This window comes from Ostrinia nubilalis, chromosome 21 (genome assembly GCF_963855985.1).
Source record: "Ostrinia nubilalis chromosome 21, ilOstNubi1.1, whole genome shotgun sequence".
In the NCBI taxonomy this organism is placed as follows: Eukaryota; Metazoa; Arthropoda; class Insecta; order Lepidoptera; family Crambidae; genus Ostrinia; species Ostrinia nubilalis.
In genome coordinates, this window is record NC_087108.1 from 10,867,017 (window position 1) to 10,893,071 (window position 26,055).

Here is a 26,055-nt window from a genome sequence, read left to right on the forward strand (position 1 = left end):
TATGTTAGAAAAGCCTTCCAATTAGATTTATAAATATTTTTTTGGTAAAAAGAATCACTTTACTTACGTTTTGCAGGCGTGTAAGGAAGTTTTGTTTATCCTTATCGTATCCCGCTTCTGAACTTTTGTCGTCCTTTTAAGTTCAAACGCTGGTTGATGCTTTTGACAGTATTTATTGAATAACTTGTACAACAGTATTACTCATCAGTATTACACAATTGCATTTCAGCAGAGTAATCCGTTCGACACGATAGTTCACCAACGACCTGCCCGCCATTATTCACAAAATGCTAACGTGGTTTTCGCTACGGTGTGATCGGAAGCGGAAACCCCGGCGCATTTTGATATAAATTATTTATTATTATAACAATGTTCTAAAAATATTGTAATTAATCATTATTTTAAATAAAATTGATATTAACATTTTACTGTTTTGATTTTAATTTATACAACACTACAAATCACAACATGAGATCACAAACCGGAAGTGCAGTGTAAAATTATCGTAATGAGACAATTAAATGGACTCTGAAAGTTATTACTTAGAAAACATTAATAATATTATTAGACAGTCTAACTAGTTATGTCCTCCAACATGCCATCACGCATTATCCAAGTACCTAAATAAGCATTAAGATAACGAAATAAGCATATTAAGCATTTATCATTGATATCATATTACAATAACAACCTAAACTGCTGATGCTGAGTCGGGATAATTGAAATCAACATCCTGCAGTTCCCGGTAGACGCCTCACGCCACCGGACCGATAATCAGCCCTATATAAGGAGCCCGTGATGATGGTATTAATACATTAGATTTTAGGCTTCCCACTTCGAAGCACCTTAGGTTAGTTAGGCTAGTAACGTTCAATCGCTGAACACTTAGTTGTAATTTTGTACTTTATAACTTCATTAAAAATCATTGAAAGTTTAAAGTTGTAGTTTTTTTATAAAGTCTGCTCGCCGCACAAACTTGACTGGCGCAGCCGGTAGGATCTCGCGTCGCGATAATCAAAGTATAACGATTATATCGGTCTTGAGCAATCGCGGTTAGGCTATCAAGTCTACAACGGCGGGATCCACGAACCAAACAAATAAGTCAAGCAGCAGCAGCAGCAGCAGCAGCACCAGCAGCAGCAGCGGCACACCGAGAAGATATGGGGGTGAGCGGCAAGTGAGTAAACCTCTTCGCTACCGTTTTTGTACCATTCTTCCCAAATTTTTGTAACGTTCTTTATCCCAAATCATAATAAACGTTACTGCTCGTAGTTCCTTCCACTTTAAGGATTACGCCAGCGCTTAGTAATAGGAAAGAAATATTTTGAAATTGTTTATTTTATCAGAAAATTGTTAATTAATTAAAATGGAACATATAAATGTTATACCTAGTGAAATGTTAAATTTAATACCGAAGTTTGAAGGCGACGGTAAAACATTGAATTTATTCCTAAGAAAATGTCAATATGTTATAAATATATATAGAGGCCCTGATGAAAATGTAACACAAAACAGTTATGTATTTCATGCGATAACTAGTAGATTAGTAGGACGCGCAGCGGCATTGTTAAGCGAGCGCGAAGATATTAATACATGGATAGCATTAAAACAAGTGTTAACCCAGCATTTTGGAGACCCCAGATCGGAAGCTTGCATAGCGATCGAACTAGAACAAATTAAAATCAAACATGGAGAGTCGTATAGCGAGTTATGTCATCGTATTCAGAATGTTAAGAGCACACTGATGTCCAAAGTCAACATGATTGAGGACGAAGGCATTAAAGCAGCTAAAGTAATTATATACGATAATACCGCGTTAAATGTCTTTCTATTCAATCTAACTGAAGACATGATTAGAGTGATTAGACTTAGAGGTTGTACCACATTAGAACAAGCCCTAAGCATTGTGACTGAGGAGGAAAACTTCCAATTTCAGTATAATATGAAAAATAAGAACAAAGGAGTCACACCTACTCCTAGTAAACCCAGTTTTACCCAATCTCAACCGGCATTTAAACCGAATTTCGTATCGCCAACTCAAGCATTTAAGTTTGGCATACCTTTCAATAATAATAATCCATTCAAACAAAACTTCACACCTTTCAATAGGTTTAACCCAAATGGACAAAACTTCAGATATAATATGCCACAGAATCCTAATAATATGTCCAATCAACCCAAGTTTGTTTTCTCAAACCAGAATCCACAAAATTTCAGATTCCAGCCTAATCAAAATCCTAGACCTATTTATAGAATGCCTAGCAATAATAACAATCACTACAGACCTAATCCATATTCGGTTCCAATGAATCGATTCAATCAATTCCCACAACAAAATAACCAATTTAAATTCGGATTAAGCAACCCACCTTTGGCGCAGCGTCCCTCATACAAGTTGGACACTGATGTTTCAATGCGTTCAGCAGCTCCAATCCATCATAACTTAATAAATAACCCTGAAACCCCGGAAACACTCTTTTACGAGCCCGAGCCCGAGAGTCCCGAGGACCAGTACTATTATTACTACGACGATCAGTACGAGAACGTACCTCAGTACGAATCAGAGCAAATAGTAGAACCGGAAACTCATAATGACGAAAATTTTCAAATAGAAGCCTCACCGGATATAAATCGGAAGTGATAAATCTAAATTATTATGACGGAATGTTAAGATTGCCACACGTGTTAATACCTGAAATTAAAGCAAAGTTTATGATAGATACGGGAAGTACACGATCGTTCATAAGCCCGAAAAAGGCTAACGAGTATTTCAATGCCTATAAATATGTAGAGCCATTTGAAGTCATTAGCACGCACGCGCGTAGTAGCCATAACGAAGTAATCCATATTCCATTATTAAAATCATTTGCAACCACAGGAAGTCATAAGTTTTACGTGTATAACGTAGACAATCGTTTCGATGGCTTGATAGGTAGCGACTTGTTAAAACAGTTGGGCGCTACCATAGACATGGACAAACAAATATTAAAAACTCATAACGCACAGTTGCGAATAATATATAGCCCACCATATGAAGTAACTATAGCACCGCGATCCGAGTCACGTGTTAAAATCCCCACCACTGTGTCAGAGGGTGACGCAATAATTAATTATACTAACTTCGGACAAGGCGTCCGTATGCCCAGTGCTCTCGTGAGCTGTCAACGAAGTTACGCGTATACCGTGATCCAAAATAGTTCGGATAACTATATAACAATAACTATATCTAAACCATTCGCAGTAGAACCGTACAGTGTCAGTGAAATAGCAGTTAATAATATCAGTGACGCACCGCAAGGTTATGAGATCGACGAAGTGTTACAGCAGAATCTGGAAAAACTCAGGTTAGAACATATGAATGATGAGGAAAGAAAGGTTATTAGGAATCTTTGCTATGAATACCGTGATATCTTTTATTGTGAAAAAATACCTTTGAGCTTTTCGAACAATGTAAAACACCAAATCCGTACAAAAAATGAGGATCCTATTTACGTAAGACCATATAGGTTACCTCAAGTCCAGACAGACGAAATTAACAAACAAGTGGAAAAACTTTTATTAGATAATGTAATTCAGGAATCACATTCCCCGTGGAATGCTCCAGTGCATCTAGTTCCAAAAAAAATGGATGCATCAGGTGAAAGAAAATTTAGGATGGTCATTGATTACAGACGTTTAAATGAAATCACAATCGACGATAAATACCCATTACCCAACATCGCGGATCTTTTTGATAAACTAGGAAAATCAATTTACTTTACCACCTTGGATTTAGCAAGTGGGTACCATCAAATCGAGATAGATGAGGATGACAGACAGAAAACAGCATTCAGCACCCAAGCGGGTCACTACGAATTTCTGCGCATGCCGTTCGGTTTAAAAACCGCGCCGGCGACGTTCCAACGCGCAATGGATAACGTACTGCGTGGGTTACAAGGAATGCACTGTTTAGTCTACCTTGATGACATCATAGTTTACAGTAATAGCTTACAGGAACACATTCAGAGCTTAAGAAAGATATTTGATCGCTTAAGAGAAACCAACCTTAAAATCCAATTAGATAAATCTGAATTTTTACGCAAGGAAGTCTTGTACTTAGGACACACAATCACTAAGGAAGGTCTTAAACCGAACAATGACAAAATTAAAGCCATCTTAGATTTCCCTATTCCCACAACTACAACAGAAATCAAAAGTTTCTTAGGTCTTATAGGTTACTATAGGAAGTTTATAAAAGACTTCGCCAAAATAACACAGCCACTTACCAGTTGTCTAAAAAAACGCAATAAAATAATAATTGATGACAAATACAAATCCGCTTTCCAAACATGTAAAGAACTTTTAACAAACGCACCATTGTTACAATATCCCGATTTCGAGAAACCGTTTGTTCTAACAACAGACGCCTCTAACTTCGCTATCGGAGCCGTATTATCACAAGGAACTGTAGGCAGCGATAAACCGGTCGCCTACGCAAGTCGTACACTGAACGAAGCCGAGACGCGATACAGTACCATCGAAAAAGAATTACTAGCCATAATTTGGGCAGCAAAGCATTTCAGACCGTATTTGTATGGTAGAAAGTTTACAATCTACACCGATCACAGACCACTAGCATGGTTAAATTCAATAAAGGAACCCAACAGTAAACTCACCAGATGGAAGTTACGTTTAGCGGAATTTGATTATGACATCATATATAAAAATGGTAAACAAAACAGCAACGCTGACGCGTTATCCCGAATTAAATTAAACGCACTCACCGATGATGATAATATGTCAATGCAGGTAAATATAGACAATGATAAACCATCAAGTATAGTGACAATTTCATCAGATTCCAGTAATTCAATTAATTCCCAAAAACGCGTAGAAAAAGACGATTACGGAGCTATTAGATCACCATCAAATAGTAGCACAATATCAGCACCAGAAAGTAGTTCACATTCCGCAACAGCACACTCCGCTAAAGACATAGATACCATAGGTATACCCATATTAAATGAAGCAATAGACACGAAACCTAATCAAATTATAGTAGATTCTTGGGGATTAGACAAGTTAGAAGTAGTCAATGTTTCTAACTCAAAACAACGCATTTTAGAAATCAATTTACCATTAAATCGCCCTGATCTAATTAAAGACTTCTTAAAACGATATACCCGACCTAAAGTAAAACATTTTATCCACTTCACTGACCCTAATCATCGTAAACTATTTGTAGAAACAATAATAGCATTATTTAAAAAAGATACTGTACATTTCTTTGAATGCACAGAGCGTATCATTCATATAACAGACGAACAAGAACAACGCGCTATAGTACTAACTTATCACACCGGAACAACATGTCATCGTGGAATACGAGAAACAATAATGCGTCTTAAACGCACTTACTTTTGGAGTAAAATGGAAGAAACTGTTTCCAGCATCATAAATGCATGTGAAACTTGTAAACAAATGAAATATAATAGAAAACCTTTTAAGCCCGAACTACAGTTAACGCAAACTCAAACAAAACCATTTCAGGAAATTTTTATGGATCTGTTTAGTATAGAAGGCAAATACTATCTTACAATCGTAGACGCGTTTAGTAAGCTAGGACAGGCTATGGAAATACCTAATAGATCTACACCGGAAGTAGTTAGAGCATTGCTAAAGTATTTATCATTTTATGGAGTTCCGACAAAAATCAATTGCGACCCAGGCTCAGAATTCAATAACGCCCTTTTAAAAGAAATGTTAACATTTAATAAAGTGGAATTACACATAGGTACTCCACATAACCCCAACTCAATGGGAATCGTTGAAAGATTCCACTCAACACTAATCGAGATTTACAGACTCGCTAAATTCGAACAAAAATTCACAGACGCCGCAGCCGTAATGACATATGCAATACTGGCATACAATCAAACGATTCACTCAACGACAGGTTTAACGCCTTTTGAAGTAACTTTTGGACACACGGACTCCTCAAGCCCGTTTAACGTAGATTTTAATCAGCAATATACGCAACAGCTAGTAAAGGAACACGTAAGAAAAACGAAACATTTATACAAATATTTAACCGATAAAATTATTGAAACTAAAGAAAGCATTAGGAACAAACGCGGCGGTGAAACTGAATTCGACATCCAAATGGGTGATACAGTGTTTATAAAAGGCGTGAATGAAAGACGAAGTAAGGATAAACCCCGTTATCAAAAAGCACAAGTCTCAGGTGAAATAGTTAGAAACACAGTCCCTGTAATATCAAAAAATAGACCCACTAAAGTTCCAATTAAAGACATAAGGCGTCCTCCGCAGGTGCCTCATCCTGATGATGATCCTGACAATCCGCGCCCGGGCCCTTCAACTCGACAAACTTGATACGATACCATGATTAAAGAATTAAAAACGAATCAAGACGCTATTGCAAATAAAGTAACGATCTTATCCGAAATGGCGGGTATTATAGCCAATAATACCAATGCTACTCGACACAATTTCGCCCAAATCAATAAAGAGCTATTAATAATTACAAGACAGATAAATCAAAGTAACGTAGAAAAATTAGAAAACAAGATCATTCAAGTATTTCATATATTTATTCATAACTTTCAAACGATCTTTACACATTTGGACGATATTGAAACCGCTATAGCTTTTAGTAGACTTAAGGTGTTACATCAATCAATAATCGATAATAAGGAATTGTTAAATGTATTAAAACAGATCGAAATAACTAATAAGTTAGTATTCCCAGCTAAATTAGCGAATTTAGTTAAAATTGAACAGACCATAGAGTTAAAAGCATATTTTAAAGAAAGACAGATAACGTTTATTATGAGCATCCCCTTGGTTACACCCGACATATATAATTACTATAGAGTAATTCCTTTACCCATCCTTAATAAAAATAATATCACCACCATCCTTGCACCTAAATCCCCTTTTATCCTGGTACAAGAGGCGAAAACTTGGTCGCTCCCCTCACCATGCCAGGAGATCGACGAAAACCTTCATCTATGCAGAAATGTGGATACTACTACACAAGAACAGGACTTATGCACTTCAAGCTTAATGAAATCGGAAACTAACACTTCCATGTGCAAACCTATAGCCGTGGAAATCAATAACTTGTACATCAGATCTTTTTATGAAAACTGGTGGATTGTGTATTCCAGAAATCCGGTAACCCTGAAGGAAACTTGCAAGGGGGAAATCACGAGAAAACAACTTCGTGGCACTTACCTGGTTGGAATGGACGGAGTATGCGATCTCCAAATACAAAAGGTAACTCTCAGACGACGCCACTCTGGAGCGAGAGGCTTCAAATACCATAAAACAGCAAAGATAAACTTACCTGAAGTAGCACAAGGCCCTGTTAACGCAGATGAAGTAAAACCTGTAAACCTGGACGACATCAACTTGGACAACTTGCAGCTTTTGGCGTACGCGCTGAAATCTCCCGAAAAACAAGTGTTAAGTGATGCAGTGATAAACATAAAAAGTGTTAGTGTTGGCACGGTAATTTTATATGTTATAATTGTGTTAGTTATAAGTATAGTTATATTTTATAAAATAAAGAAAATGTACCCAAATTTATGTAATCGAAACCCTCCGATTCCAATTAAGCAATCGGATGATTTCGAACTTAAGGAGGGAGGAGTTATGTCCTCCAACATGCCATCACGCATTATCCAAGTACCTAAATAAGCATTAAGATAACGAAATAAGCATATTAAGCATTTATCATTGATATCATATTACAATAACAACCTAAACTGCTGATGCTGAGTCGGGATAATTGAAATCAACATCCTGCAGTTCCCGGTAGACGCCTCACGCCACCGGACCGATAATCAGCCCTATATAAGGAGCCCGTGATGATGGTATTAATACATTAGATTTTAGGCTTCCCACTTCGAAGCACCTTAGGTTAGTTAGGCTAGTAACGTTCAATCGCTGAACACTTAGTTGTAATTTTGTACTTTATAACTTCATTAAAAATCATTGAAAGTTTAAAGTTGTAGTTTTTTTATAAAGTCTGCTCGCCGCACAAACTTGACTAACTAAAGTATATTATAATTATGTATATACCTAACATAACGTAAACACCCGTCGGGGAAATAGGATCAATGTGTCATACGATTTAGAGTAATAAGTTTATATAAGTTTATCAGCATAAAATATTTGCTTATTAGATATTGTAGTTAGTTTTTAAGTTTATTGCATGTTACCTAGGACTTGCTGATTGAAGTTTAAAATATGTTTATTTTGTATTTACTGCGTTATGTTGCACATACTAGATAACTTTGAGTGTGTAATTATATACTTAAGCATTGGTATCAATGTCATGTTTATAATTGGGAACTCAATATATCTATACTTTAAAATAAGTCTTGCTGCACTATCTGTACTTCATTTACTTATAAATACATTAAATATGTTCACCTTTACGGAGGGGGAATGATTTGATGTATTCATGCTATAGCTATACCTACGCATCTATATTGTATCAAGTGTCGACGCGCTGCGTTTCTTTTCTAAATAAACCAGTCAGTCGCGGACCACCGTGTTATCAATTTGCTCCCGTAGTTAGTACCTATATCGATATACATACACCACAATAATACCTACTTATGTGACAAATTGCCGGAAAGATAGTCTTATGGCAACAAAAAGAGTGTCCTTGGAACACAAGGCAAGTACATAATTTATTCATACATTCTGTCTACTCTACATACCACATGATTTCTTTGTCCTTTGATAGATAATAATTATTACAGGTTATATTATGTGCTATGCATTAAGATGCATCCATTTCATACCAAGGCACTGATGGTATGAAGAAGCATTTGGAATTACTTAACCAATGCTCTCAATACCCCCAACATACTCGGAGAAGTAGGTAGGTACTCATGCCTACATAAGATTTATCCATGAACTATTTTATACAAATGTACCTACCTACATATGCATTCAGTTCTTAAGATCATACAGAACAAAACACAACAGGGTGATTCCATACCTTTGCTCGTAAGTGTTTTAGCCAGAAAGTTTTAGATCTTAATAAACTTATTTACCTAAACTAATAACTATAAAATTAATGTTATAGTATTCTACTCATCAACATTTATTAATCATTACAGGTACCTACCCTACCCAAACCTTACAAAGATCCAGCTCCGGCACAGAATAAGTAATAGGACCAAGGTTCCTGGGCACACTTAAGAAATACCATCAACACTTGCGGGCAAATAGACATTAATGGGATTAAAACAAAATATACACTCAGCGGCACGGAATTTGGCCCAAGCCTAAACACCCAGATATGAGGCCAAATAGGTGTTGTATACCTAAGTTTCGTGTGACATGTTAACAGAACATTTGTTTTTGTTAATTTAAGAGGCTAGATTTATAAAAAAATGCGTCTGTTTAACTTTTTTGACTCTAGAAACGCATTTCGTTGTTGTAGCGTAAAGAGTACGGGTAAGTTTAAATTCGATATTAAATGTTTTAAGGGTTTGGCGTTTTGCTTTTGTTTTTAAATTCATCTTAGGGTTATTCTCATTTCCATAATTTGAGAATAATGCCCATTACTCCAGCTCAAGTTGCTCAAATAGTGTTGCTTAGAAGTCAAGGGCGTATGCAGCGGGAGATGGCTGAAACTTTCAATTTATGGCGTAAAAACTTAAGATACACGTTAAAAAGGCATGACCACACCGCTTTTTACACAAGAAGACCAAGAAGTGGGGAATTAAGGTGTAAATCAGCGCGCGACGACCCGATTATCGTGCTTGCAATATCAAGAAATCGGGTTCTCACTACGTTTGAGATACGCCAGCGTTTACAAACAGCAAGCCCAGTGAATATCAGTGAGCACACAATAAGAAGAAGGATGGAGGATCATAACCTGCATACTCGAAGACCAGTTCGAGGACCAGAACTTCTCCAATACCTTCGCGAAGTGCGACTTACGTTTTCTAGAGAACATGCAAATTGGACGTTAGACTTATGGAGTAAACTCTTTATGAAAACTGTCTGTTTGCGTAGTAACTCTTCTCCGCACCTTCTCTATACACTTCCACGGCCGTCTGGAGCTCTTAAGGTGGCTTTGCAATCATCGATCCATAGAACTTTACTCCATTAGCCTTGCGTCCATTTTGCATGTTCTCTAGAAAACGTAAGTCGCACTTCGCGAAGGTATCGGAGAAGTTCTGGTCCTCGAGCTGGTCTTGGAGTATGCAGGTTATGACCCTCCATCATTCTTCTTATTGTATGCTCACTGACATTCACTGGGCTTGCTGTTTGTAAACGCTGGCGTATCTCAAACGTAGTGAGAACCCGATTTCTTGATATTGCAAGCACGATAATCGGGTCGTCGCGCGCTGATTTACACCTTAATTCCCCACTTCTTGGTCTTCTTGTGTAAAAGGCGGTGTGGTCATGCCTTTTTAACGTGTATCTTAAGTTTGTACGCCATAAATTGAAAGTTTCAGCCATCTCCCGCTGCATACGCCCTTGACTTCTAAGCAACACAATTTGAGCAACTTGAGCCGGAGTAATGGGCATTATTCTCAAATTATGGAAACGAGAATAACCCTAAGATTAATTTCAAAAAACAAAAAACAAAACGCCAAACCCTTACAACATTTAATATCGAATTTAAACTTACCCGTACTCTTTACGCTCCAACAACGAAATGCGTTTCTTGAGTCAAAAAAGTTAAACAGACGCATTTTTTTTATAAATCTAGCCTCTTAAATTAACAAAAACAAATGTTTTGTTAACATGTCACACGAAACTTAGGTATAAAACACCTATTTGGCCTCATATCTGGTTGTTTAGGCTTGGGCCAAATTCCGTGCCGCTGAGTGTATGTGTGACAATTTATTTAATAAATACTTATAAAACATTAAACAATATTTTGAATTTCAATTAAAACATAGGTACCTAACAGTTTTAATTTTCTATTAATAGGTATGATACATGATTGGTAATAATCAAAATTGTTATTCAAATTGCTGAGAGTTTCAATGGCTGGCTGCTCATGGCTTCATATATTATCATATGGCTACTCGGGTTTCCTCTGTAAAAGAAAAAGTAATGTTAACTAAATACTAATTTAACTTGCCATCCTAACAATCAATATGAAAGGGCATAACATTTCAGTTTGTCTAGAGAATGCATAGGTACCTACTTAAATAATAAAGATTCAATTATTACAATCAACATACCTTTGACTATTCTTTTCCTGTCCTGTTAGGTCCAAAAAAGTGAGGCTAAGAACTGCAAACCGCTGCACTTTGCCTTTGGACTTCCACTCGCCAAAAGCGAGATCTCGATGCTCTTGCAGGATTTTTGTTAATTTCTAGCTGTTATAATCTTCTCCTCCATTCCATAAAATCTAAAACAAGATAGAATTACAATATACATATTTAACTACATGATTTAACTAAAAAATCTTTTCACTTGCTAATTTAATTTACTTACCGATGTCTCATCATGTTAACATCGTTAATATGGTCTTTATTTACTTTAAAACATAGCTTTATTACGACTTCTAATAACATTCTAAGAGGTTAGAAAATACGTCAAAACAAGAAAAATCCCTTGTCTTGTCACTGTCAGACGTGTGTAAGGGTGTGGCTGAGTGTGATTTTACAGTAGAAAAATAGAAGATAGATTTGTCCACGAAATTAATTTATTACAACAGTAGGAATACACAATGGATATAGACTAAGAGCTGGTGAACGCCAGACCTACGTCATTTTATAAAAGCTGAAAGTTTGTCAGCGTATGCTCCCAATATAGGATATAATGTTGGTGAATTATGAAGTTTGGGTCGTGGTGGCTTTGGGAGCTACCGTAAAAAAACTGTCTGGCAAGGAGTTGGAACTGTCAAAACTGTCTGGCTGTTGGGGAAAATACTTCTAATTATTGCCCAAATATTATATATAAAAATCAGATTTTACAGTTTAACGTAAGTCTAACTTTTACGGTGGCTTTTTCTGTATATTCAATAGACTGTAATTCTACTAACGTTATACCATTAAATCTGATTTTTATGTATAATATTTGGACAATAATTAGAAGTATTTTCCCCAACAGCCAGACAGTTTTGACAGTTCCAACTCCTTGCCAGACTGTTTTTTTAGGGTAGCTCCCAAAGCCACCACGACCCAAACTTCATAATTCACCAACATTATATCCTATATTGGGAGCATACGCTGACAAACTTTCAGCTTTTATAAAATGACGTAGGTCTGGCGTTCACTAGCTCTTAGTCTAATAGCTCTTTTTATTTTATATGACACAAGTGACAATCAACAGAACATTGTTTCTATAGCAACTTAAATTTATTCATAACGCCGCTTTGCTTGCCAGCTACATTAACAAGACGAAAGATGTTCCGAAATTTGTTTACCCAACAATATAAATATTGATTGGTAATAAATAATAATGGTTTTAAATACTTACCTACATATTAAACAAACAATAACACAAAATCGTATAAACAATTAATGAGGCGTTATGAGCATTATTCATCTTTGTAACTTATTTTTTTAAATTTTATAACAACATCTTAAAATAACGCAGCATGTTTCGGACGGAACACACCATTCCATGTTAAATAAAAAAAAACTTGTAAAATACTCTATGACTCGTCGAAAGAAGCTTGCCAAGTTCCCTGGCCTTGCGTGCCGACGAAAGAAGTTAGAAAGTTAAAAATCCTTAGTAAAACAAGAATGAACGTTTCGAGTTCGAACTCGAAACGTACAAAAATTCGTCCTCGTCTTGAACTCGAAAGTTTTTCGTACTAGTGGTACCGAACGCTGCCCGCGTACTGCGTGGATAGAAAATATTTTTTTCTAGCCGAACTATCAGTTTTAGAGAAAAACTTGTAATGACATTTATTCATCAGAATAAAGTAAGCTATCGATAGGTAATTTTAAAAAATAGAAATTGTGAAAAATAACGCAAAAAATCCATACGCTCATACGATTTAATGGAACGCAGAGACGCGATTGGGGTCTCCGCGGTGGTATATTTGGCGATTTATTCAAATAAAGTGTTCATAAGTGTTGTTAGAGTCTTATCTTCTTCCAAGTAAAATATAAAAATGTATAAGTATTAATTTATTTACTTCTAACAATAAGGTATAGCTGAAGCAGATACACTCTGCCTAGGCTACAAGACATTGCTATGAAGATCATTTCGATGTACACGCAATACCTACCTGTTATTTAGTTTTTCTGAGTTAAACCTACGTACCTACCTATCTATTCGCCGTTCCCATGGGAAAGGACAGCTGCTCTCTCCTGAAAATCTATTTAATCTTAGCCTAGAAGCTGGGTATGACTCCCCCGCCCCCCTCCCGGCCAGAAACTGGGTATGACTTGCCTCTCCCCCCCTCCCACCAAGGCCAGAAGCTGGGTAAGGCTTGCCCCTCCCCCCACCAGACTATAAGCTGGGTATGACTTATCCCCCCCCCCCAGGCCAGAAACTGGGTATTAGCACAGAATAATAATAAGTAGGCTACGTACAGAAGTTTTACTTCGCGAAGGTATTTAAAAAAATGTATGCTCAATGTCATTAACAATATGGTGTAATTTAGCCTGTCTCAAGAGTCAAGCACCATTTTGTTGACAATCGTCAGTGATCGGCACTGCGCCAAAGCTATAGGGCTGACTTCGGTAAAATGATGTGACGTGAGGTGCCAAACTGCGGAAAATGGCGGAGGAAATACATGATTTAGCATGAATTATCATGAATAATATTAACTACTTATTTACCTCTCAGTGTCTTGAGGCAACTTAAAAAAGTACATTCTGTGTTTTTATTATTATTTAGGCAGTTAAATACTGCACAGTATTTAGTACACCATTTTCTTTATTTTCTTCCATCATACACAAGAATACGCGTGCGTGAGTCAATGTTCGCTCGTATGTGAGGCCTTGTCGAATAGTATCCTGTAGGTGGGCCATCGTGCGTGTTTTGTTTTCGATGTAAACTCGCGGAGATGAACAGGCCTGGTATTAGCATCATATTATGTATTATTATGTTCAATACAAACAATCATTAAGTTACACTCACCCCAAACGCGTCTCCGCATTGCATCCAATCCTATGAAAATGTGGTTTTTGGACATAGCGATACTTATTTTTCACAATTTTTATTTTTAAAAATTACTGGTCGATAGGTTACTTTATTTTGACGAATAAATGTTATTATAAGTTTTTTTCTAAAACTGATAGTTTAGCTGGAAAAAAATATTTTCCATTCCAATAGTACGCCGGCTGCGCTCGATTCGGATATAGTGACGTCACGCGGCCCTGCGTACGTTGACTTTTAGCGGCAAAAACGGCCTATGTTTATTACTTAATATCTTCGTAAGTAATGGTCCGATTTCGATAATTCAAAAAGATATATCTTTCTTATGTCTTAAAGATTAACGTAGATACTAGTTTTATTGAATTTTCTACAACAGTACTGATCCTCATTACGCGCGAGCGATAAGGATGGGTAGCTTGAGGTCATTGGACAAAATTCTACGTGCTCACAGACCGGGCTTTAGAAGACGTAGATATTCAGCCGCATCTATACTGGACCACGCCGCTCTACATAATCTTCATTATTGCAGCTTCATAATTTTATTATGTTATCTACATCAAATGGAGGAAATACATACAGAACAGGGCAGCCGCTGTAACTACAGAAACAGAACGCCCTGTAATTCTACAAACTGAATCCGTTCCTCGGTCCATCTTCAGCAGATAAGCTAAAAAAAGTACCTCTATCTCGGTGGGGAGGTGTTATGAGAGCTCTATGTAGTTACCTCAGTTCTACGAATGATCGGACGATGTCGTCTAGACGCTGAGGTGCATTTGTTGGCGATAGCCCTGCGCTTGAGCATCGAGCCCGGTTTTGGAGCTTCAGTCGAAGACTTAGATTCAATAAGGTTAGTTAAGTTAAATTGTAATTGAAAATAAAATATATTTTTTCGCGAAAGCTCTCGGATAGAGCATAACTCGCGGGTTAAGCCGCGGGCAAAAGCTAGTCCTTTATAACTCTATAGCTATTATGTTAATGAAACAATAGTGAATTTTAACTGTATTTATTAGAGATAGGCCAATTAATACATAGAAAACATAAGTAGAGTCGACACAACAGAAGTAATTTAAATTCAATTTGAAATATCTTAAGAATATAAGTAATTAAGTACTTATCTAAATTGTTTTTAATAATTAAACATAACTAACACTTATTGACTAACTCACTCACTCACTCATTTTGTACGTCTAAAGACCTTCGACTGCGGACAGCTGTACAATGATGACCAGGTAAGTAGCAACGCTGCCCAGCATCTGAGTATGAGAAGAAAATGATAAAAATATTTTTGAATTTTCATCATCATCATCATTTCAGCCATAGGACGTCGACTGCTGAACGGCTAGCGGCCTGAATCAAGTGCCATCCTGCTACCTTTATCAGGTCGTCGGTCCACCTTGTTTTGAATTTTCACATTAAATAAATTGGCTAGTTTCATAAACGAGTTCAGAGTATGTTAATTTTCTAATCTTTGTTGTGTTATACCTTTTTTTTTCAACTGGAAAATGCCTAGCCAATCAACTGTTTCAAATGCTGTTGTTGTGTTCTGGCAGTTAGATATAAGATAGCCAGTTCCTCCGTGGTTGAGGATTCCGGGTAAAGCTCGCTTCTACCTTCGGCCTGATTATCACTTACCATCAGGCGAGATACATTCCAAGAGCTTCCTCGTTGTGGAAAAATATTATACCTATTCTTCCGAAAAGGCTTGCTGTAGAGTGTAGGTACTAGCTAAGTCAAGACATTCAGGTGTCATTATAATAAAGTTTTACGTTCTCATAAATTCATTTCAAGACTGTTCACTAAACTTGGCATCTATTTAGATCTCAGTTGTTTTTTTCTCGGTGATGTCAGCGTGGGACATCCATCCACGAGGTGGACACAACATCATAAAGGTAGTAGGGAAGCGCTGGACGCAGGCCGCTACCAATCCATCAACATGGAAAGCATTGAGGGAGGCCTATGTTCAGCAGTGGAAGTCCTATGGCTGAAATGATGATGATGATGATGATGAAGTCAACAACCAAGGCATAAATCATAATATTTAACTTGCCCTCAGTTCACATAATTAAGCTTGTTTTCCACCACCAAAAAGGAATGAACTAGGGAAGATTTTTGTGTTCATGATTACTTTTCCACCAAGAAAGAGTTTGGGATTGTTGAGTCATTTTCATTCGAATTTTTGTTAGTGGAAACAGATTGTATTGCAGTTACATTGAGTCATTATTACTAGGCTCATTCCGCTCGCGGTGGAAAACCCGATTTATGTTTTTGGTGGGATATGTTCTTATGGACCGACGATCTGGTAAAGGTCGCGGGAAGAGCCTGGATGCAGGCAGCGCAGGACCGTGCATAGTGGAAAACCTTGGGGAGGCCTTTGTCCAGCAGTGGACGTCATTTGGCTGAAACGAACGAACAAACGAATGTTCTTACAGTAGCTAGAAGAGATCGGCTGAGTGTGCACAATGCCATCGGAGCGTAGCTGGTCTTATTGAGAAGCAGGTATCGGTAGAACTTGTCCAGCTCCTCGGCCATCAGGGCATCGGTGTTGTGCAGGATTATCTGGCTTACCAGCAGGCGCGTTCGGTCCATCTGGTTGGAAAAAAGTTGACATATTCCTTTAGGAATATTATGTAGATCCCTAAACAGATATTGAATAAGTATTGAGTCAGTGCCTGAGGTGTGAGTTTAAATCAAACGCGCTCACTAGTGAGCGCGTAAAATAATGTCATTAAATGTATGACGGACTGTACAACGCCCCTAGCGGAAACTTTCAAGTACTAAAATTTTCATTTTTTTTTTAACGCGCTCACTAGTGAGGACGTTTGTAAACTCACACTAAGCCCCTGAAGTATTGCGCGGTGGCATCATGGGTCAAACTATATGTAAATACTACGATTACATAGGAGTTGCAGTGGTGGGTGGTAGAGATGGGTTATACTAGGCAAATTTGATACTAGGTGCACCTATTCCTAGTATTTATTAATACTCGATCCAAATACCTATTCCACCTAGTACGTAGTAATTTAGCATACTTGACGCGACTAGTGCGGACTAATCCACGTAATATGACTTTAAAATACAATTTTCTTTGAAAAGATACAACCGTAGTATGAATAATGCAATTTGAAATTGAATCGAATCCCTTCATACTTCAACAGGCTTAGGACTGTCAACTTAAAAGTTGGCGTATTTAAAAGATATCAATTTCATAAAAATATTTACATTTTTTATTTATTTACATGAATATGGTTTGTGTGCTTCGTCGCGCTCAAATTTGTTTGGTCAGACAGAGACGGAGTGAATCTCTACGTTCGCACATAAGCTTAGCGAGAAATACTAGGTGCGCGTAATACACGACTACGGATTACGCAATAATAACCTCTATTACTTTGACGGTAGGGTCGGAAATCGTGTAATTTATAAAATACTAGGTGGATCAAGTATTTAAAAAATTGGAATAGGTGCCGCCTAGTACTGTAAAATACCTAGTGTGTGGATCTGTTCTAGTAAATACGTCTCATCTCTAGTGGGTGGGTAGTTGGTGGTAATAGTTCCGAAGTGAATGGTTTTCTAAAAGATTCTCAATAAAGTTCTAAATATCCACAAATAAAAGCTTTTACCTCAACCTGTGTGTAATGCGACGGTTCTATGGTGACCAAGGTGCGTGCCAGGTGTAAGATGCACCAAGTCACGTCCAGCAGTAGTTCCTCTGATCTGCCCTTCACTTTAAAGAAGGTTAATGAAGTCTTGCATGGTCTGGTAGTTTTTGTTTGACTACTGTGCTGGGTTTGATCCCCGCACAACACCATATTGTAAACTAGTTTTTGCCCGCGGCTTCACTCACGTGAAATTTAGTTTATCACAGATCGTCATAAATTATAGCCTATATGTTATTATTATTATTATAAATCCGTTTAGTAGTTTTTGCGTGAAAGAGTAACAAACATCCACACAAACTTTCGCATTTATAATATATAATATTAGTAAAATGTAAGAGATTAGACTAGATTAAGTGTTCCTAAATGTGGTAATGATGATGTGATTATGAAAATAGATTAATGAATGTTTGTCTGTAGTTTGGCACACATAGAGCAAGCTTCGCTTAGTTTACAACACGATACAGTTGACGAGGTCTAAGCTGAGCTTTGCACTTTACCGCTTTTTAGCAATCGGTCTGAGGTATAAGAGCGCTTTCACATTTAAGCGATTTAGCAGCGCGACAAACGCGCTACAGACGCGCTGCCGAAAATTTCGTACTATGTGACAGCGGATGCATTATTATTATTTTATTATTATTGGTTTTTGGGCCTTTACTTGCGCCAACTCGACCAGGTTTTATCTATTGTGGCAGCCCTTGTCTTTAGAGTTCACTGCTTAGTCCCGTTGAGTCTATAAATTTCCAGATTCATTGGAGCGTGATATCTGCCATCTCATCCGGGTGCATGATGTGTCGCCCGAGATGGATACTTCTTTTGCTCATAAGCGGGCCGCATGAGCAAAGACCATGCATGGCCGTTTCTTCTTCTGTATGGCAGAATCTGCACAGAGTTTCCTCGGTCATGTTCATGTTTGATTTGTTTGGTTTGCAGTGGCCGGTTAGTATTCTAGTCACTGCACAGGCTTTGTATCTTTTGAACTTTAGCAGTTCCTTAGTTACTTTGTTGCTATATCCCTGAATGAGTGCTTTTGAGTGTTTTTGGGCCGTTTGCTTATCCTCTAGGGATTTTTGCACCTTATCGACCAGATCGAGCAGGGCTGTTTCAGCGGATGCATGCCTTCACATTATAAAAACGCCGCTGCCGCGCTGCTGACGCGCTCCTAACGCCCTAATGTGAAAGCGCTCTAAACAAATCCGCCGCGCATCTGTCACACTTCTCCTCTTGTACTGGTAGCAGTGTGACTTGTTTAAATCTTAGTATTTCAATTGTTTCATACAAACATATTTGCGACTAGCGGCCGCCCGCGACTTTATACGCGTGGATCCCGTTTTACCTCCTTAGGGGTAGAGTTTCGTAAAATCCTTTCTTAGCGGATGTCTACGTCATAAAATCTACCGGCATGCCAAATTTGAGCCCGATCCGTCCAGTGGTTTGGGCTGTGCGTTGATAAATCACTATAGTTAGGGAGGCGAGGTAGCTAAATGGCGTAATTCAACGGCGCCGTCGAGACTTATCAAAATCGAAAGATAAAATAATTTCGAAAAGAAAAGCTCGTATGGCAAAAACCATTTTAGCGGTGGGTTTGGCGTGTACGGTTTTTCAAAAATGTTAAAAAAAAACAGTTACTTGGGCATTCTCGAGCGCGTCAGATATTCATACTACGTATGCCCCGAGTGCCTCTGATAACAACGGTATACTAATCTGCCGGTTTGCGTGGTGGGGGTAGGCATATAAAGTAGTCAAAAATGAAAAAAAAAATTACTCGAGCGCGTCAGATTTTCGGAAGGGGTGTTAAGTAGGCCCCAAGGAAGCTCCCTTTAAAAAAAACTGACGATTTCGGCGTGACGATAAGTTACGATGAATTTTTGAAAATGCAAAAAAAAAGTTTTTTTGAAATACTCGAGCGCGTCAGATTTTCATAGGGGAGGTTTATCTCGGTATCCTGAAAGCATATTTTTTTAATCTGACAAAAAAGTTGGTGGGTTCTCTTAATCTGACCGAAAAAGGTTTTTTTTTGGTTTCTTTTTTTTCCTTTCTTTCTCCTTGATAAAATGGGGAATTTAAGAATGTCAATAAAGCGATAGATACAACCAACGTAAATGTTTATTTAAACTTTTTTTTTTGTAAAATGTATCGTTCGCGACTTATATGCCGTAACGCGTTCTTAGGAAGACGAAATGGCTTCTCCATACTTCCGGTCATGCGGAAACCGGCAGATTTTGTATTTTTAGTAAGTTTTAGATTATACAGGGTGTTACTTTGCATTCTTGCCATATTTACAGAGGTAACTATATTACTGATACTGAACACAAATCCGTTAAAAAATAATGTCCGAAAATTTTGATTTTTAATTTTGAGTATTTTATTTTATCGACAATCTGTTAAACACATCACTAATTAGTGTAAACGACAAACGTGTTACGTGAAAGTATTGTTTCAGCGAAACTGTGAGACAAAACTAAAGCGAAATACCTACGTTTCGCCGTGCTAGACTGTGCCTTCATCAGAACGGAGGACACTTTGAACACTTGCTTCGCAGTACGTAAACTTTGTAGGTAAGTAGGAACTTATAAATAAATAATTAATTGTGAATAAGGTGATTTCATTTCATACTTAATTTATAAAAATAGGGAACAATGTTATAAATTAATTAAAAGCCTAATAATTATTACGTATTTTTGAGATTTAAGCCCGTAAAGTAGAAAGGAAAATCTAAAATCAACTGAAGAGTATTTTAAAATAATTATTATGACTAGATAAAAAGGCTGGTACCCAGAGCCAAAATACATCACAGATTAATAAGAACTAGGCCACGCCCACTAGGTTTATTCCACTTGCAACTGTAGAACGTGCAAGACAAAATTGGTTTATTCCAATTTGTACTGCAAAACCAAATTTACTAAAAACTCAGTGTACTTTCTTTATGGGAGTCTCTTGTTTATCTTAAATAATAGGTATTGTTCCCTACTTTTATCTCTGTGAATATGGCAAGAATGCAAAGTAACACGGTGTATTCTTCAAAATAAAAATAAAAAAAATCACGCTCTAGAATGCCGGATTAACGTTTTTTTTTACAAGTTCGCGACCCTATAACTCGGCGGCGTCAAGGACTTATCGTCAGATTAGTTAAATTTAGTCTTTAAACACTAAAATCAACCCCCAATATCTTAATCTGACGCGCTCGAGTATTTCAGAATATCAATTTTTTTTTACTAATCTGATCGTCAGTCTGTCCTAGGCGCGCGTCACTACATATAGAGCTAAATACTTTACAAGGTTGTTCTATTAGGTCTAAGGTATCTCTCATATCTTAAACTGCCACGCTCGAGTATTGCCGAAAATTCCCCTATTCGCCTCCCTAACTACTATGTCAGTCAGTCAGTCACCTTTGAGTTATACAGGGTGGAATTTTGTAGTGCCACCTGGAGGGTAGGTACTCTTAATATTGTAGATAGAAATTTTCTCTCAAAGAAAATATTCCTTTGTTTTTGAAAAGAAATAGAACTGCATTCAAAAATTTCCAATTTGCTTGCCACACCCGGGAATCGAACTAACTAAAATCTGTTAAAAATTACACCCTGTATTTTTATTGCATCGATCATTAGGGTTAAGTACCTATAAGGATGAAATCTCTCTAACAGTTGATAATTCAAATGAAAGGAATACTATGAAATCTTAAATTATTTTAATTATGTACGGAAAATTGTATGGTATGGTAGTAAATTTTCGAAAAATTTTCGAAAATCTTTGAATGCCGTTCTCTTTCTTTTCAAAAATAAAGGAATGTTTTCTTTCAGTAAAATTTTCTATCTACAGTATTAAGAGTACTTTCCCTCCAGGTGGCATTACAAAATCCCACCCTGTATATTTAGATTTTTCAAAAGTTTTTTGTCTCTCATATAAATGCAAAGCTCAGCTTACGCCTCAAGAACTGTATCTCGGATCACAACATGCGATACCAAAACCTACTTTATTTGATAGAGCTGTTCCATAAAGGCTTTTATTAAAGTTTACTACTCGCTGATAAATAAAATAGGCCCTAAATGTACTTACAAAAAGACTTGATAGCATGGTTTGAAAACATAACCAAATGGACCAGGCAAGAAGACACCAGGACAACCAGGATGAAGGCAAAGCACCCCTCAAGCCGTTTCATCACCAAGCACAGACCGTTGTGGGTTAAAGCGAGACGGTGGATAGTTCGTTCGTCCGTCTTCGTTTCATTTGACATAAAACCTGTTTGAAAAACAAGTTTCAATTGATTAAACCAGTATTTTTCAACATGTGGGTCGCCACCCCGAAGTCGCGAAGCCTCTTTAAGGGAATCGCGAGAGGTTTTAAAAACTACCTCGTATTCGGTCCCTAAAACATCATTGTAACATTATAAAATGCATGAAAAAACCCGAACGGTCGAGGGGTCGCAAAATATTTTTTAATACTAGAAGGTTCATATCATGAAAAAGGTTGAAAAACATTGGACAAATAAATGAGAATTTATGGAAGGAATTTCTTTATTCTTTCGTGTGTGATTCTGTCAGAATAAAATAGGACCACCTCACTGTTCCTGTGGATATTGTAAGGAGTGACTAAGGGAGAAATATGTGAAAATCAGGCCTCCCAAATCCGCCTAGCCAGCATGGGGGAGTGAAGGTCAAATTCTGCATTTGCCTCTGGTAAATTAGAGTGTCTGGAAACAGTGTTTTGCTGATGATGATGATTCTGTTTATACACTTATTTGTCCCTTCAACAAGGTTTGAAATCATGTAATTTTGCTAAAACTAACTTCGTACAACAGTTTTCTGCTGGGATGCCCTCTCCAAAGCGTTGTTCAAAGTCTTCAAGGCTTCATAGATCTCTAAAGAGCTGAAGAGGAACTGCATTTCTAGCACAAACAGCATCACGTATGCTGCTTCGTAGCAGGAGTACAGTGACGTCACGATAACTGCAAGAAGTCTTATTATTTTAGACCTTAAGATTAGGCAAGATGGTTCACAATATGGTGGCATCATGTAAAATGCGCGAAAGCTAAGGTATGATAAAACTAAGGCAAATGCTGTGGGCATAAGATCTAATGTCATTTACATGGGTCATGTCCATGTTTTCCCAATAAATCTAAACTTTATGTCTTTATTTTAAGGTTTAAAATCTTACTTACTGTCTTTTCTTGTCTCTATGGCCTTTATAAAGATTCTCCTATAATTCAGAATGACCGTGGTAGTAGCAAAAACTAGAAATGATACTAATATAGAGCAGTTCTTCTTCTCACAGCATTTGAATTCCTTGTCTTGGTCTGTGATAATTTCCTTTTTGATCTGTAACAAAATAGGCCTTATCATAATAGTATTGATCCTAATCGAGTTCTTGACTGAAGACTGCATCTCAACAAACTACGATGGAATGATGGAAGGGGAGCCCTTCACGATGGACCGACGATATCAAGATATCTGACTGTCGCAGTGCAGTGACAGAAATCGTATAAAACGGGAGACATGCTTATTGCCATTCCTTGGGAGAAAGTGTCGAAAATCCAGTGGTGGGTTGCGATTGGCTGAAATGATTAAGAGCAAACTAATGTTCTAAATTCGATTCCTAGGATAGGTGCACTGAATAGCAAAATATTGTACAGCTTGTATTTATTTATTTTTTTGTTTTAGGCAGAAGTTGGAAGTCTTTAGTTAAGGCGGCTAACAAGCCTGACTAAGGTGGTAACTTCAGAAAATATTACATCCAAAAAATACCTTCTGAACACTGCTCAGGCACTGAAGTAGTTCCGTCACCCTAGAGAACCCATTGTAAGCCCCTACACTGGCTATCAACATCACGAAGCAGTAGTCTACTGCCCAGAGTATCTTCTCTGATGATTTAGAGACTCGCACCGTGTCCTTCAGGTCTGTTGCCAGGTCCTTCACCGTGGCGTATATGCCGAGTATATCTGAAATTAAATTAAATTGAATTAAAAAAAAATATTATCAGACCGGGGTTCATAATCGTGTTAATAACAAGTTTCATTTAGCCTATGTTAGTAAGATACAAAATAATGATTATAAATGTGGGAGGAAGCCGCTTACATAGCACTAGGGACGTGCAAGCTGAGCCAACGCCCCAGTAGCGGCGAGTTCCACCTGTCAGCCAATGCCCTCAGGGTGCCATTTGTACTGCCGCGGAGCGATGCGCTGCAAAACCGCGGCAGGCCAAGTAGCACCCTGAACGCATTGTAAGGTTTTTTTAATCCACAACGAGCTCTTGGCCTACCACTTACCTGATGGAAAGTGATGATCAGACCGCAGGTGAAAGCCGGGATCCTCAACCACAGAGGAACTGGCTATCTTGTCTCTAACTGCCGGTTGTTAATTGTTGTTATAATGACACCCTTGGGTAAGATGGTGGTATTTGGCCAGGCAGACTTAGTAGAACCAAACCGAGCGGAAAATTTTGCCCCCACTGGGAATCGAACTCGGGACCTCTGGGTCTGAGTCAGCTGGTCTTACCAATAGGCCATGGTAGCACGGACGCAGATAATGTCAGATGATGATTGTGTGCGTGAATTTTCTTAGTGTTCCATGGATTCACGGCGTAAAACGATAATTACTTTGAAAAAAATGCATTCAAATGGTAAATGTAATAATTAAAAATTGCCAGATATATTTGGCGGATAAATTTATTTATTCCCATGAATAACTCCTATTGGTACTACATACACAACCTTTACCTTGAATGCCGTATTTTCTAAAATATAAGAAGAAGTCCTACTTACTCAGCACAGTCATCACAATACAGTGTACAGCGTGCACTCCCCGTGACACACTGGCGCAGCGCCCGTCGAACCGCACCGGCGCTACCCCAACCAGTTGTGACACACGAAACATCCATTTCAGCGAGCCAGACACGTGGCACTCTGCTGACTCGGACCACTTTTGAGGTTGCATATTCTTTCCGATTTTCATATCTAATTAGGTAATCATAGAATCTGTACACTTTTACCCCCTTACTAATAAAAAGTTACACACTTGTTGAACACTGTTTTAAAATGACAGTTCCACACAAAACGTCACCTTTAAACACTGTTCAACGAGCTTGTAAGTTTTATTAGAAAGGGGGTTAATAAGTAAGTACATAAACTGGTTTTTTAAATATCTATAATCGATTTATGAATATTGTCTGCATTTAACGGCTAAAAATGTTTACTCTTTCAACTTTAAAGGCTTATTAAGAGCTCTTATAATAAATCATTTCTTAATTAAATACAAAAATTTTTAGGCCCTTAATTTATCGTACAGTAAATCATTTTTTTTAAAGATTATTAGCAATTTGTATTACACAAATTACTAATAGTCCCGTTAGCCCCTTGTGTTAAGCTAAACAAGCTTGTGTTACGAGTGGGCTCACCACAATAGTCGAGCGGCGGTGGGATTCGAACCCGCGTTCCTCGGATTTCGAGTCGGCCACTCCGACCCCTTCACCGTTCGGCTACCGTGGCTATAAAAATCAATACATCAATACATACCTATTTTCTAAACTTCCTACTTAAAACAATGGTTTCCGTATTGACATAATGTCAGAAAACAAATATTACACGGTCTGATCATTAATCTTACTAGAGTAATTAAACTAACATGACAAAACAAACAACTGATTACTTTAATTCTGAAGCAACAAAAAACGACCAAGAAAAATACCTAAACTTTTGTTTTTATAAGAGTTATGCCCGTTTTCACCATCAATCCCTAATTTTAAGTGACCCCTATGAAAACAAAATTCCTGTTATGTGTTACCGGGCATTATTTATGTAGGTATGTTGGTCCTGAAATCTATACAGTGTGAGTCTTGATAAATTGCACAAACATATGAAAATAGGTGAAACAAGACCTATTTTTATCGATGGTTAACATGTCAATAAATATCTGAGATTTTTTTTATAATTTTGCAGTAACTAAAAGTGTTAGGAGTCTCAAATTTTTAGAACGTATGTGCTCACTAAGACGGGATTTTGTAAAATTGAACTTCTAAGGGGGTAAAACGGGATCCACGCGTACGAAGTCGCATGCGGCCGCTAGTGTGGTATAAAAATAAATTCGTATTATTGTATGTACTTACCCAATAAAGCACTCAATAGGTAAACTTGCTCGTCACACAATCGACGCGACACAAAACTTATTATAAAATTCAGCTATTGGCCTTTAATCCATTTGCTATAGTAATTTATGCTGTCATCATTTAGGTAATGTAAGTAAGTACTTATTGAGTGGTTACTTATTGTGACTGCATCATACGTAAGCTTTAAGAGTTACAATATTTT

The 26,055-nt window shown here is 37.5% G+C and overlaps 1 protein-coding gene and 1 long non-coding RNA gene across 2 annotated transcripts; both read right to left on the reverse strand.

Annotated features, from left to right (window-relative positions):
• Positions 1–10,873: 10,873 nt before the first annotated feature.
• LOC135082379 (uncharacterized) lies at positions 10,874–11,606 on the reverse strand. The gene is made up of 3 exons (XR_010259404.1): positions 11,482–11,606; positions 11,226–11,395; positions 10,874–11,077 (listed from the first exon to the last, which is right to left on the reverse strand). It is a non-coding gene; the product is annotated as an uncharacterized LOC135082379 (long non-coding RNA).
• Positions 11,607–15,290: 3,684 nt separating this feature from the next.
• Positions 15,291–24,526, reverse strand: LOC135082485 (uncharacterized). Its single transcript, XM_063977281.1, has 6 exons — positions 24,514–24,526; positions 23,498–23,691; positions 22,915–23,071; positions 22,550–22,701; positions 16,531–16,689; positions 15,291–15,356 (listed from the first exon to the last, which is right to left on the reverse strand). Exons 1-6 carry the CDS (start codon positions 24,524–24,526, stop codon positions 15,291–15,293), a joined length of 741 nt encoding a protein of 246 aa, XP_063833351.1.
• Between the last annotated feature and the right edge of the window lie 1,529 nt (positions 24,527–26,055).

Bases quoted from the DNA above. Each gene is read 5' to 3' on its own strand.
- LOC135082485 (XM_063977281.1), bottom strand. The intron at 23,072-23,497 runs GTATTTTTTGGA...ATTTTGTTACAG, and splicing joins GCCTGAGCAGTGTTCAGAAG to ATCAAAAAGGAAATTATCAC. The intron at 16,690-22,549 runs GTACGAAGTTAG...TTTTCCAACCAG, and splicing joins CATCCCAGCAGAAAACTGTT to ATGGACCGAACGCGCCTGCT.